Genomic DNA, 15659 nt, shown 5'->3' with positions numbered 1-15659 from the left:
AAAAAGAATTTAAAAAGTCATAGTATTCTAAGTACAAAAAGGTTTTTGAAAAAGTAACATATTATGATACAGTATCTCGAAAAAAGTACTTAAAAAGGCATTGTAGATTTATAGTATGTCAAGAAAGTAATAGTATAGTATATGAAAAATAAGTCATAATATAGTATTTCAAAAAAAGAGCAAAACTTTTGCACTCCAGTAGGACGACAGGTGCGTAGAAGAATACCTTAGGTAGACAATATAGAACAAAAAACTCACTGTCTTCTTCACTTGCGTATAAATATATTTTAGTAACAACGTTTCGGTACGTAGACCTTCATCAGGTTATTTTTAATTATTTATTTTTTTTTTCAAAAATAACCTGATGAAGGTCTACGTACCGTGATCATGTGTGCAGACATAAAATCAAAAGTCTCTCCAGCTGTTAAAGGCGACTGACAGCTGATCCAGCTGAAAATACAAACAGTCTACTAACGTGACAAAGTAGTGGCGTTTGACCACGAAATGAGTACGGGCTGCACACCATGCTTTTTGGCTCAGGGTTACATCTCCACCTTAAACTAATGCTCCTTGCTGACGCCCAGAACAGTCCCGAACATGACAAAAGAAAATTCAGGCAGAGGGCAGGGTCTCTCATCACACACATTTACTGGGTCATAAGTGATGATTGAGAGGGATTGTTTTTGTATCAGTCTATTCATTGTTTAGATGACGATTTTTACACAAACGTGACATTACTGCATCAAGTTACAAACAAACACATTTCTAATTTACAGTCATACATAAACTTACAGGTAATTGACTCTGCAGTGAAATTTTTTTTAATTGGAGTAGAGTCAAAATTGAGAATGGGATGTGTTGGAGGAGGGGCTCCACCATTTAGAGAAGTGAGCACTTCCTGGTTTGGCAGTGAAAACTGAAGAGAGGCTGCGTTAACCATCAGAGCCTCAATCATGAACATCCGTAAAACTTTGGTCTGCTTCTTCTTTTTCAGTGAGTACGCTGACTTTCTATTTCTATCACTCTTTTTAAAAATGTTATTTTTTTCGGTTGGTCAGTTAAGCTTTGCAGTAGATGGGAAACAGTTTCTCATCTCATATCGGCTCAAGACTTATTGTTGGTTTCTCTGGTTAAACAGGATGATCAGAGTTATATGAGTATATGAGCTATATATGGAGTGGTATGAGTCACTCAGTGCTGGAAGAAGTACTTAGATCTTGAAATACTATTAAAAAAACTATGTTACATTAAAAGCCATGCACTCACATTTTTACTTAAGTAAAGTACTACAAGTATTAACATCAGAATATACTTAAAGTATCAAAGGTAAAAGTACTCATCATGCAGAATGGCCTATTTCATGCTAATGTAGATCATAATCCTGCACTGTAATTATTGATGCATCATTGTGTTCATCACTTTAATGTCGCAGCTGGTAGATGTGGAGCTGATTTTGTGTACTTTAAGTAGTGCTGCATAGCTTGTGGATTCTCCTGGAGATCAAAACAGTTTCATTATAATCCATAATAAATATATATCATAATATTGATCATATATTGTATTATATTGTATTATTATTGTGTAGAAACATAAAGTAGCAGAAAGTAGAAATTAAGTTCCTCAAAATCGCACTTGTTCAGTACTTGGGTTAGGAGTACTTAGTTACTTTCCACTTTTCACCAACAAGTCACTTTGACATGTTCATTAAAAGTACTAGTGACTTTAAATCAACAACGGAAAAAAGAATTACAAGTCAGAGAAAGAGGAATAAGTATGCACTTTTATGGCCTTAGGTCTTCTCCATAACTCAACAATTAACCAACACTAATACACTTTTGTGACTGGTGACCTGTGTATATGTTTTTTGATTTAATTCTAACTTTAGAAATGAAGTGATATTTGTAATTGGGATGTCCACATTTAGACATAAAAGAGTACTCTTTTTCAGAATTTTTTGTTAAATCTTTCACTTTGTAATTTCAAAGAACACTCAAGTTTTTTCTTGTAAATGTATGTTTTTTTCTTGTAAATCTGCCATTTTAATATAAAAAGAAAGTTCTTTCCTACTAAATGTATGACTTTGTTCTCCGAGCTTTTTTCTGAATATAACCCCAAACTGCAATAATAATATTTATTTATTTCTTACAGTGACCTTAATACGCCGTAGTAAGAATGTTAGACAATTCTGATGCTTAAAATCTTGGTCACAGGAATCCAAATAAAATTGTTGTTGTATTAGATTGTTACACCTCAGTCACAGACTACATGAACTGGGTATTTTATCTCAGTAGAGGAAGGGAAGTCCAAATATAACTATTGATTGATCTTCCTTTCAACAGCACTGTGGCCCAGAAACACTGGTCTCATCAATGCAGAGATCCTCGTCGCTAAAGGAAATGAAGGAGGAAACATCATAGTTGAATGCAACTACTCTTTTTCTGGAAAAACAAAGATCTTTTGTAAGGAAGCATGTGAAAAAGGAGACATTCTCATTAAAACAAATGATGTCACAGCTACGAGTGGCAGATACAGCATTGTATATGAAGAGGGAACGTTTCCATTATCCACTACAGTTCTGAATGTGAGCATCACAAATCTGACTAAGTCTGACGCAGGAAAGTACAGATGTGTTTTGCAGAGAACTTTAACACCGTTCCCATCATACTGGGAGGTTGAGATCAGAGTTGAAGAAGGTGAGTTTCTACTGAGAGAATTAACTATTCAGCTGATGATTCATCAAATAACTTGATGGCATTTAGTCTAACGATTATATTTAGAGCTGCATATTTTCATTATTGTAAAAAATTATAAATTCTCTTTTAAAGCCAGCAGTTCAACTGTAAAATATCTGATAAACTCAGACTGTCCCACACTAGAGATGATTTGGATATTGTTGCACCAAACACATTGATTACCTTCTGCATTGTGCTGTATGATTAGAAATGCATTGATAAGATAAGATAAGATAAGATAAGATAATCCTTTATTAGTCCCGCAGCGGGAAATTTGCAGACTTACAACAGCGCAGAGTAAAGTGCACACAAGAGACATAGCAGAAGAAGACAAGCTAAAAATAAAAATAAAAAATAAGATAAAAAATAAATAAAATAAAAAATGAAAAATAAAAATAAAATAAAACAAGTATTATAAATAAGCAATAAAAAAAAAAACAGTAGAAAAAACAACAATAACTGAAATACTATATTTACAGACAGAGAAAAAACAACAACTATTTCAACTACTTTTAACTTTTTTAACCATTATTGCACAGTGCAATGTGCAATGTATTGCACAGGTTTCTATTGTCATGTTATTATGTTATTATTGTCCTGTGGTCATGTGGTCTGCTGGGAGCAGAGTTGGTTGTGCAGCCTGACAGCAGCAGGAAGGAAGGACCTGCGGTACCTCTCCTTCACACACCGGGGGTGAAGCAGCCGGTGGCTGAAGGAGCTGCACAGAGCTGCCAGGGTGTCCCGCATGGGGTGGGAGGTGTTGTTCATCAGGGATGACAGCTTGGCCATCACCCTCCTGTCTCCCACCACCTCCACCGTATCCAATGGACACCCCAGCACACTGCTGGCCTTCCTGACAAGCTTGTTGAGTCTCTTCTTGTCTGCTGCTGAGATGCTGCTGCTCCAGCAGACCACTGCATAAAAGATGGCTGATGCCACCACAGAGTTGAAAAAGGTCTTCAGGAGTGCTCCCTGCACTCCAAAAGACCTCAGTCTCCTCAGCAGATACAGTCTGCTCTGACCCTTTTTATAAAGTGCATTTGAGTGATTAGTCCAGTCCAGTTTATTGTTCAAGTGAACACCCAGGTACTTATAAGATTGCACAATCCATACATTTACAGAGAATTATATATTTAAGTGAAATGTTACCACAGATTTCTGATTGTGTAGTTTCTTTGTGTTTTTCAGCTCCAATCTCTCCAAAACCAAATTTGACTCTCTAACTTTTTTTCAGCATCGGTCCCATCAGCCTCCACTCTGACTACAACACAGTGTTTGAGCTTCAGTACAGGAAGCTACACACCTTCATCACCTTCCCCGGAAGGCACAGCTGAAGGTTGATTTTTTTTTTGTTATAAAGTAATAATTTAATAATTTAGATATTTAGTTGATGATATTATTAGCTTGACAGTTATGCAGGCTCCAAAATGTATTTCATTATAAAGTGTAAAACAAACTTGTTCATCTGCTCAAACAACCACAGCTGCTCTGATGTATGTGGGTCTGTCTCTGGCCGCCGTGATTATCTTGTTCTTATTTGCTGCGCTGATGTACTGCAGGAAGCAGGCCAGTATAGGCAAAGGTGAGGCAACAGGATACACACACACACACACACACACACACACACACACACACACACACACACACACACACACACACACACACACACACACACACACACACACACACACACACACACACACACACACCTTTTTGTCTTGTATTTTGTCTCATATCCTCTTACCACTCTGACGGCCCGTGGACGGGCCCTCGCACTGTTTTGTGTAAACATGTGTTGTTTACACCACTGCTATGTATAGGTAGGTACTGATGCGACATATCTTTGGAAAGCTAAGATTCTTGTGATTCGATTGATGCAAAGATCCGATCACAACAGCAGGTACAATCACCGCCTCTGTCAGTCCACCACCAAACAAACAAACAGTTACAAACTTGTGTCAACTCACCTCTGAAGCCTCATAGGGTGCATGCCAAGGGTGCATGCCAAGTCTCTTATTTGTCGTTTCCTCGATCCTTGATCCTCGCTTGAACCGGAAGTCGTTCTTCGGCACCGAGGAGCCATGAGCGAGGATGCACAAGATCATCCTTTCAGGAAGTGTTGTGAGGGCCGACACGCTGCAGATAGAAATACATTTCTACTCTGGCAGTGATGATCTCTTTGTTTCATTATTAATATTAGTACAGTGATGATTACTTTGTTTTATTATTAATATTACTACAGTGATGATTACTTTGTGTCATTATTAATATTAGTACAGTGATCATGTGTGCAGACATAAAATTGAAAGTCTCTCCAGCTGTTAAAGCCGATTGACAGCTGATCAGATGTGATCTGTCGGTTGCCATTGGCTCGCTCACATCATTGTTTTCGAAATTTCATTGGCTATACGAAGCGTATAGCCAATACGAAGCGTATAGCCAATGAAATTTCGAAAACAATGATGTGCCGCTTCAGGGGTTTATCTAAAGCCACAACGAGGAATTCCAATGCGTAACGCCAACAGCTGCTGCCAGCTCTGTGTGCGTCCTGCGTAAAACGCGTAAAGTGTGGTTTCTGAGAGTTTTGGAGACTTTAGGAACGTCAATAATGGCGAAACGGTATAATTAATAACAAATATTAAATAATAATATAAATAATAAATAATTATGAGACTAGTAGCCTTTTTAGCCTAGGTAAGTGACCATGGTTACCAAGGGTCCTTTGGAGTCTCCAAATGGCCTTTTTTTGGGAACGCCTAGACATACCCTTAGAAAAACATGTGTAAAATATTCATTATCTGTGGTATTGTTATCAAATTTGAACTGGGACTAGGTAAGGCTTCATGCTGTGGTCCCATTGTGTTTTCCAGTCCATAAGTATCAGCTACAGTCATCTGCAGGCATCTATTTGCAAAAAAGTATTGAGGCGGAAATAAAAACCTTCTACTTCAGTGTGTTAAAACTTCTATTACTCAATGCCAGTAGCACTTAGAGTGTTACCTTTCAAAAGAGACCAAAACCATGCATGTACTCCAAATGGTTCAAGAACAGCTTTCAATTTACTTTGGGTATGCCTTGGATAGGCGTTTTAGGCAAATTTTACCGGAGTGGTAAGGGGATATTAATGTATTTATTTTGATCTAAGCAATACTAGTATATAGTATACTGTATACTATCTTATACATCAATGAATAATATAGGTTTTTTGAAAGAGATTGAAAGCAAATCTCCTGGTGGAAAGCATAAAATTAAATAAAGATAGTCATACCAAAAAAAGAGCTCAAAGGCGACTCTCTTCAAGAGGAGTTGAGGTCTGCCCAAAACCTCTCTAGGTTCCTTTTTTGAAAAGAAGACTTAAAATATTTCTAAAAGTTGTCTCTTTGACCTGATGAACTGAACTGCATGCCTTTCAGAACCTCCTGTGGAAACTGAGGATTCTAATGTCCCAGAGGTGAGTTGGAGTAAATCTGGGACATCACAGCATCATTCATGTTTGTGAAACCTGTTAATATTAATACAAACCCCTCTTCTCCTCCTTCAGGACAACAATACGTATGAGGAGATCAGAGAGGAGGACAGACAGAGCCAACCTCCTGTAGAAGTATCTACAGGTTACACATACACCAAACCAAATGGAGTCAAACCCACAGATGAGTACAGCTTTGCCACTGCAGCCACTTCTCTGGAGACAGTAAGTTGGAACTGATTTTTGGCGTTTTAGGCTTACAACACACATTAAGGGTACATCAATAAAAATAACTTTACAAGGTGACGGTTCAGATTTTCACACATTTCACAAAAGCGATTTCTCTGTCCCAAACTCACAGACGGCAGTTGAGAAAATTGCTTTTTTAAACGCTTTTTGCCTTTTTTGTTTTGATCCAAGTTTTGAGAGATTTTTTGCAGTGGCAGATTAGACAGGTGATTGTGAACAAGTCCCCAACAGATGGGTTTTGAATGAACTCTACATCAGTTTTTACTTTGGTAAAAATATTAAGTTAAATCAATAGAGTTGGAAAAGGAACTCCATCTGTCTATTTTTTCATCAAGAGAGAAAAGCAAACTATTAAATAAACAGGAACCAGGCCAGTTTGTGAACATATCTAGAGCCACAAGCTTCCGTTGATTCAAGCAAGAAGTCCTCAGAGTGAATCTTTAGATGTGAACAGAGAAAGAGAGGAAATGTGCTGCACTGAAATACAGATATTGAGTTTGGAGATAAAACGCTGTAAACGGTTTACATGGTTTGAGGAAGCACTCTCACTGAAATGATGCACATGTGAAAAAGGTGATGAACTAAGTGACCTCTCTTTGTTTTCTTGCAGATTGAAGATTCCGGTAAAGTAATTTACTCTGAGGTAGATTTTGCCGACGGTACGGCTGCCTCGCTCAACAGCGCCCCCTGTGGTGGTGCAGATAAGGTTGTCTACTCTGCGCCTCAGGTAGAAGAGCGTTCGTTCGTGTGGCAGCAACACCGAAGACAGTTCATCTCCCCTGTACTCCTTTGTTACTGCACATCAGCCGTAGCTCAGACGCTGTCAACGCCACATGCTCCATCAGTGGCCAGCAGGGGAACTCAAAGTGGTTTGAATGAGTAATGTTCATGACACAATCTGTTTTTATCATGTCAGACAGTTAGTTTTAGTGTGATTGAATATATGACACCTAACAGCAATGACAACTGGGGAAAAAAAGTTAAGATGAGAAGTTTGAGAAGATGAGATGTTTCTTTAAGTTACATTTTTATATTAATAAAATTGAGAAAAAAGTCATAGTATAGTATGTCGAAAAAAAAGGAAAGAAAAGGTCATAAAATATAATGTTGAAAAAAGTTTCATAAAAGTCACATAATAGTATGTTGAAAAAGAGTCCTTAAAAATTCTTAGTAAAATATCGCGAAAAAAAGTCTGATAAAAGTCATAGTACAGTATGTAAAAAAAAAGAAGTTTTAAAAAAGTGAGAGTATTGTATGCCGAAAAAAGTCACACTATATAATGTAAAAAAGGTGATGTTATAGTATGTTGAAAAAAAAGTCATTAAAAATTCTTAGAAAAGTATGTCAAAAAAGTGCTAAAAGAATCAATGTATTGTATGCCGAAAAAGTTACAGTATAGAATGTAAAAGAAAAAGTCATATTATAGTATGTTGAAAATGTAAGACAAAAGTCTTGGTTTAGTAAGTTGAAGAAAATGTCATAGTACAGGATACCAAAAAAACTGTCATAGTTTAGTTTGTGGAAAAAAGAATTTAAAAAGTCATAGTATTCTAAGTACAAAAAGGTTTTTGAAAAAGTAACATATTATGATACAGTATCTCGAAAAAAGTACTTAAAAAGGCATTGTAGATTTATAGTATGTCAAGAAAGTAATAGTATAGTATATGAAAAATAAGTCATAATATAGTATTTCAAAAAAAGAGCAAAACTTTTGCACTCCAGTAGGACGACAGGTGCGTAGAAGAATACCTTAGGTAGACAATATAGAACAAAAAACTCCCGCACACTGTCTTCTTCACTTGCGTATAAATATATTTTAGTAACAACGTTTCGGTACGTAGACCTTCATCAGGTTATTTTCAATTATTTATTTTTTTTCAAAAATAACCTGATGAAGGTCTACGTACCGTGATCATGTGTGCAGACATAACATCAAAAGTCTCTCCAGCTGTTAAAGGCGACTGACAGCTGATCCAGCTGAAAATACAAACAGTCTACTAACGTGACAAAGTAGTGGCGTTTGAAATGAGTACGGGCTGCACACCATGCTTTTTGGCTCAGGGTTACATCTCCACCTTAAACTAATGCTCCTTGCTGACGCCCAGAACAGTCCCGAACATGACAAAAGAAAATTCAGGCAGAGGGCCTCTCATCACACACATTTACTGGGTCATAAGTGATGATTGAGAGGGATTGTTTTTGTATCAGTCTATTCATTGTTTAGATGACGATTTTTACACAAACGTGACATTACTGCATCAAGTTACAAACAAACACATTTCTAATTTACAGTCATACATAAACTTACAGGTAATTGACTCTGCAGTGAAATTTTTTTTAATTGGAGTAGAGTCAAAATTGAGAATGGGATGTGTTGGAGGAGGGGCTCCACCATTTAGAGAAGTGAGCACTTCCTGGTTTGGCAGTGAAAACTGAAGAGAGGCTGCATTAACCATCAGAGCCTCAATCATGAACATCTGTAAAACTTTGGTCTGCTTCTTCTTTTTCAGTGAGTACGCTGACTTTCTATTTCTATCACTCTTTTTAAAAATGTTATTTTTTTCGGTTGGTCAGTTAAGCTTTGCAGTAGATGGGAAACAGTTTCTCATCTCATATCGGCTCAAGACTTATTGTTGGTTTCTCTGGTTAAACAGGATGATCAGAGTTATATGAGTATATGAGCTATATATGGAGTGGTATGAGTCACTCAGTGCTGGAAGAAGTACTTAGATCTTGAAATACTATTAAAAAAACTATGTTACATTAAAAGCCATGCACTCACATTTTTACTTAAGTAAAGTACTACAAGTATTAACATCAGAATATACTTAAAGTATCAAAGGTAAAAGTACTCATCATGCAGAATGGCCTATTTCATGCTAATGTAGATCATAATCCTGCACTGTAATTATTGATGCATCATTGTGTTCATCACTTTAATGTCGCAGCTGGTAGATGTGGAGCTGATTTTGTGTACTTTAAGTAGTGCTGCATAGCTTGTGGATTCTCCTGGAGATCAAAACAGTTTCATTATAATCCATAATAAATATATATCATAATATTGATCATATATTGTATTATTAATCTAGGTCTACAGAGTAACTGAAGTTATGACATGTATGTAGCGGTGTAGAAACATAAAGTAGCAGAAAGTAGAAATTAAGTTCCTCAAAATCGCACTTGTTCAGTACTTGGGTTAGGAGTACTTAGTTACTTTCCACTTTTCACCAACAAGTCACTTTGACATGTTCATTAAAAGTACTAGTGACTTTAAATCAACAACGGAAAAAAGAATTACAAGTCAGAGAAAGAGAAGGAATAAGTATGCACTTTTATGGCCTTAGCTCTTCTCCATAACTCAACAATTAACCAACATTAATACACTTTTGTGACTGGTGACCTGTGTATATGTTTTTTAATTTAATTCTAACTTTAGAAATGAAGTGATATTTGTAATTGGGATGTCCACATTTAGACATAAAAGAGTACTCTTTTTCAGAATTTTTTGTTAAATCTTTCACTTTGTAATTTCAAAGAACACTCAAGTTTTTTCTTGTAAATGTATGTTTTTTTTCTTGTAAATCTGCCATTTTAATATAAAAAGAAAGTTCTTTCCTACTAAATGTATGACTTTGTTCTCCGAGCTTTTTTCTGAATATAACCCCAAACTGCAATAATAATATTTATTTATTTCTTACAGTGACCTTAATACGCCGTAGTAAGAATGTTAGACAATTCTGATGCTTAAAATCTTGGTCACAGGAATCCAAATAAAATTGTTGTTGTATTAGATTGTTACACCTCAGTCACAGACAACATGAACTGGGTATTTCATCTCAGCAAAGGACAGGAAGTCCAAATATAACTATTGATTGATCTTCCTTTCAACAGCACTGTGGCCCAGAAACACTGGTCTCATCAATGCAGAGATCCTCGTCGCTAAAGGAAATGAAGGAGGAAACATCATAGTTGAATGCAACTACTCTTTCACTGGAAAAACAAAGATCTTTTGTAAGGAAGCATGTGAAGAAGGAGACATTCTCATTAAAACAAATGATGTCACAGCTACGAGTGGCAGATACAGCATTGTATATGAAGAGGGAACGTTTCCAGTATCCACTACAGTTCTGAACGTGAGCATCACAAATCTGACTAAGTCTGACGCAGGAAAGTACAGATGTGGTTTGCACAGAACTTTAACACCGTTCCCATCATACTGGGAGGTTGAGATCAGAGTTGAAGAAGGTGAGTTTATACTGAGAGAATTAACTATTCAGCTGATGTTTCATCAAATAACTTGATGGCGTTTAGTCTAACGATTATATTTAGAGCTGCATATTTTCATTATTGTAAAAAATGATAAATTCTCTTTTAAGGCCAGCAGTTCAACTGTAAAATATCTGATAAACTCAGACTGTCCCACACTAGAGATGATTTGGATATTGTTGCACCAAACACATTGATTACCTTCTGCATTGTGCTGTATGATTAGAAATGCATTGATACATTTACAGAGAATTATATATTTAAGTGAAATGTTACCACAGATTTCTGATTGTATAGTTTTTTTGTGTTTTTCAGCTCCAATCTCTCCAAAACCAAATTTGACTCTCTAACTTTTTTTCAGCCTCGGTCCCATCAGCCTCCACTCTGACTACAACACAGTGTTTGAGCTTCAGTACAGGAAGCTACACACCTTCATCACCTTCCCCGGAAGGCAACGAGCTGTCTCTAGAGCAACAGATAACACCAGCTGAAGGTTTGAATTTTTTTTGTTATAAAGTAATAATTTAATCATTTAGATATTTAGTTGATGATATTATTAGCTTGACAGTTATGCAGGCTCCAAAATGTATTTCATTATAAAGTGTAAAACAAACTTGTTCATCTGCTCAAACAACCACAGCTGCTCTGATGTATGTGGGTCTGTCTCTGGCCGCCATGATTATCTTGTTCTTATTTGCTCCGCTGATGTACTGCAGGAAGCAGGCCAGTATAAGCAAAGGTGAGGCAACAGGATACACACACACACACACACACACACACACACACACACACACACACACACACACACACACACACACACACACACACAGACAGATTTTTGTCTTGTATTTTGTCTCATATCCTCTTACCACTGACGGGCCCTCGCACTGTTTTGTGTAAACATGTGTTATTTACACCACTGCTATGTATAGGTAGGTACTGACATATTTGGAAAGCTAAGATTCTTGTGATTCGATTGATGCAAACCATTTCAAGATCCGATCACAACAGCAGGTACAATCACCGCCTCTGTCAGTCCACCACCAAACAAACAAACAGTTACAAACTCTGAAGCCTCATAGGGTACATGCCAAGTCTCTTATTTGTCGTTTCCTCGATCCTCGATCCTCGCTTGAACCGGAAGTCGTTCTGCGCCGCCATTTTGCCGGCCGTTCCAAAGCTCTTATTTCGGCACCGAGGAGCCATGAGCGAGGATGCACGAGATCTTCCTTTCAGGAAGTGTTGTGAGGGCCGACACGCTGCAGATAGAAATACATTTCTACTCTGGCAGTGATGATCTCTTTGTTTCATTATTAATATTAGTACAGTGATGATTACTTTGTTTTATTATTAATATTACTACAGTGATGATTACTTTGTGTCATTATTAATATTAGTACAGTGATCATGTGTGCAGACATAAAATTGAAAGTCTCTCCAGCTGTTAAAGCCGACTGACAGCTGATCAGATGTGATCAGCTGTCAGTCGTCATCAGAAACAGACGTCGCTTCACGTGACGCTTCAGAGGAAAGGACGTCTCATGTCTCTTAAAACACATTTCCTCGTTTCCTCTCTCCTCGCCTGGTTTCCTTGCGTCTCTCCATGCATCCCTGGTGGGCGGGACTAAGACGCAAGGAAACGACGCAAGTGAGGGAATCGAGGAGGCAATTTAAGAGACTTGGGATGTACCCTTGGCATGTACCCTATGTAAACATTGCAGAAATCTCACTATCAAGATGGCTGCTGCACTCTGACCTTTTGATTGACACCTCATTTGACCCATTAGGAGCTTCCATGTCCAGTCTACAGCCGACAACAGCCAACGAGAGTGCGCGTTGACGGAAAGGGCCAGCCTCTCAATGGCAACCGATTGCTCTGATGATTGCATCAGAGCAATCGGTTGCCATTGGCTCGCTCACATCATTGTTTTCGAAATTTCATTGGCTATACGAAGCGTATAGCCAATGAAATTTCAAAAACAATGATGTGCCGCTTCAGGGGTTTATCTAAAGCCACAACGAGGAATTCCAATGCATAACGCCAACAGCTGCTGCCAGCTCTGTGTGCGTCCTGCGTAAAACGCGTAAAGTGTGGTTTCTGAGAGTTTTGGAGACTTTAGGAACGTCAATAATGGCGAAACGGTATAATTAATAACAAATATTAAATAATAATATAAATAATAAATAATTATGAGACTAGTAGCCTTTTTAGCCTAGGTAAGTGACCATGGTTACCAAGGGTCCTTTGGAGTCTCCAAATGGCCTTTTTTGGGGAAACGCCTAGACATACCCTTAGAAAAACATGTGTAAAATATTCATTATCTGTGGTATTGTTATCAAATTTGAACTGGGACTAGGTAAGGCTTCATGCTGTGGTCCCATTGTGTTTTCCAGTCCATAAGTATCAGCTACAGTCATCTGCAGGCATCTATTTGCAAAAAAATATTCAGGCGGAAATAAAAACCTTCTACTTCAGTGTGTTCAAACTTCTATTACTCAATGCCAGTAGCACTTGATTCTGACTTCAGAGTGTTACCTTTCAAAAGAGACCAAAACCATGCATGTACTCCAAATGGTTCAAGAACAGCTTTCAATTTACTTTGGGTATGCCTTGGATAGGCGTTTTAGGCAAATTTTACCGGAGTGGTAAGGGGATATTAATGTATTTATTTTGATCTAAGCAATACTAGTATATAGTATACTGTATACTATCTTATACATTGAAAGCAAATCTCCTGGTGGAAAGCATAAAATTAAATAAAGATAGTCATACAAAAAAAAGAGCTCAAAGGCGACTCTCTTCAAGAGGAGTTGAGGTCTGCCCAAAACCTCTTTAGGCTCTTTTTTTGAAAAGAAGACTTAAAATATTTCTAAAAGTTGTCTCTTTGACCTGATGAACTGAACTGCATGCCTTTCAGAACCTCCTGTGGAAACTGAGGATTCTAATGTCCCAGAGGTGAGTTGGAGTAAATCTGGGACATCACAGCATCATTCATGTTTGTGAAACCTGTTAATATTAATACAAACCCCTCTTCTCCTCCTTCAGGACAACCTTACAGGTTACACATACGTCATTTACACCAAACCAAATGGAGTGAAATCCACAGACGAGTACAGCTTTGCCACTGCAGCCACTTCTCAGAAAACAGTAAGTTGGAAGTGTGATTTTAGTTTTTAGGCTTACAACACACATTAAGGCTACATCCACAAAAATAACTTTACATGGTGATGGTTCAGATTTTCACACATTTCACAAAAGCGATTTCTCTGTCCCAAACCCACAGACGGCAACTCAATAGAGTTGGAAAAGGAACTCCATCTGTCTATTTTTTCATCTAGAGAGAAAAGCAAACTATTAAAAAAGCAGGGACCAGGCCAGTTTGTGAACATATCTAGAGCCACAAGCTTCCGTTGATTCAAGGAAGAAGTCCTCAGAGTGAATCTTTAGATGTGAACAGAGAAAGAGAGGAAATGTGCTGCACTGAAATACAGATATTGAGTTTGGAGATAAAACCCTCTAAACGGTTTACATGCTATGCCTCATATCATGTAAACCGTTTAGTAAGTGATATCATATCATGCCTCAGCCCTCACACTGAAATGATGCACATGTGAAAAAGGTGATGAAATTTGACCTCTCTTTGTTTTCTTGCAGATGGAAGATACTTCAAGTAAAGTAATCTACTCTGAGGTAGATTTTGAAAAAAGGGCATACAATATTATGTCGAAAAAAGTTTCATAAAAGTCATAGTATAGTATGCCGAAGAAATTGAGGAAAAAAGCCATAGTATAGTATGTCAAAAAAACTAAAAACAAAAAGGTCATACAATATTATGTCGAAAAAAGTAAAATTCATAGAAAAATATGTTGAAAAAAGTTGAAAAAAAAGAAATAGTATGGTATGTCGAAAAAAATGAGAAAAGAAGTTAAAGTATAGTATGTTGAAAAAAGTAAAAAGACATAGTATAGTATGGCCAAAAAGGAAAAATTAAAAGCTCATACAATATTATATTGAAAAAAGTAAGAAAAGTCAGAGTATGCCGGAAAAGTCACACTATAGAATGTCAAAAAAAGTCATATTATAGTATGTTGAAAAATATGTAAAAAAAAGTCCTAAAAAAGTCATAGTATAGTATGTAAACAATTTGTCATAACATAATGTGTCGAAAAACATGAAATGGTATGTTGAAAAAATTGCGAAAAAAAGTCACAGTATTGTATGCCGAAAAAAGTCACACTTTAGAATGTCAAAAAAAGTCATACAATATTATGTTGAAAAAAGTAAAAAAAAGTAATTAAAAATTCAAAGAAAAATATGTTGAAAAAAGTAAAAAAAAGACATAGTATGGTATGTCGAAAAAAGTAAAAATAAAAAGGTCATACAATATTATATTGAAAAAAAGAATTGTATGCTGAAAAAAGTTCCATATGTTGGAAAAAAAAAAGTCATAGTATAGTATGTAAACAATTTGTCATAACATAATGTGTCATAGTATGTCGAAAAAATTGCGAAAAAAAGTCACAGTATTGTATGCCGAAAAAAGTCACACTTCAGAATGTCAAAAAAAGTCATACTATATTATGTCGAAAAGAGTAAAAAAAAGTCATAGTATAGTATGTTGAAAAAAAAGTAATTAAAAAGTCAGGACATTCGGATTGTGAAGACATTATTAACTAACCCGGAATATGATTATGGTCTCTCTTGAACACTGGAATTAATTTATTAGTCTCAATGTTTCGGGGTGAATTGGAATGACATGACTCATCAAACCCCACACTCAGGAATTATCAGCCTCACGTGATCGAATGGAAATGATGATTAATGATGTAAAAAGTGTTTCTGCTGACATACAGACAGACTCTCCAAGTCTCTCTCTCTCTCTCTCTCTCTCTCTCATTGTACCCATAATAAAAGGAACTGGGGGAAATAAGAGATCATGAAAAGA

General features: G+C 36.7%; 2 protein-coding genes across 2 annotated transcripts; both read left to right on the top strand.

The window, feature by feature from the left end:
- The first annotated feature begins 2504 nt into the window (after positions 1–2504).
- Positions 2505–7330, top strand: LOC129099469 (uncharacterized). Its single transcript, XM_054608723.1, has 7 exons — positions 2505–2536; positions 2587–2693; positions 3967–4068; positions 4216–4314; positions 6146–6183; positions 6274–6423; positions 7058–7330. The coding sequence occupies exons 1-7, from the start codon at positions 2505–2507 to the stop codon at positions 7328–7330; spliced, it is 801 nt and encodes a 266-aa protein (XP_054464698.1).
- A 1458-nt stretch (positions 7331–8788) lies between these two features.
- Positions 8789–14491, top strand: LOC129100289 (uncharacterized). Its single transcript, XM_054609886.1, has 7 exons — positions 8789–8956; positions 10339–10692; positions 11075–11206; positions 11354–11452; positions 13632–13669; positions 13760–13861; positions 14369–14491. Exons 1-7 carry the CDS (start codon positions 8917–8919, stop codon positions 14453–14455), a joined length of 852 nt encoding a protein of 283 aa, XP_054465861.1. The 5' UTR covers positions 8789–8916; the 3' UTR covers positions 14456–14491.
- Positions 14492–15659: the final 1168 nt, after the last annotated feature.

This window comes from Anoplopoma fimbria, chromosome 12 (assembly GCF_027596085.1).
Source record: "Anoplopoma fimbria isolate UVic2021 breed Golden Eagle Sablefish chromosome 12, Afim_UVic_2022, whole genome shotgun sequence".
NCBI classification, from domain to species: Eukaryota; Metazoa; Chordata; class Actinopteri; order Perciformes; family Anoplopomatidae; genus Anoplopoma; species Anoplopoma fimbria.
The sequence above is the reverse complement of the archived record's forward strand: the minus strand, read 5'-3'. Positions and strand labels throughout refer to the sequence as shown.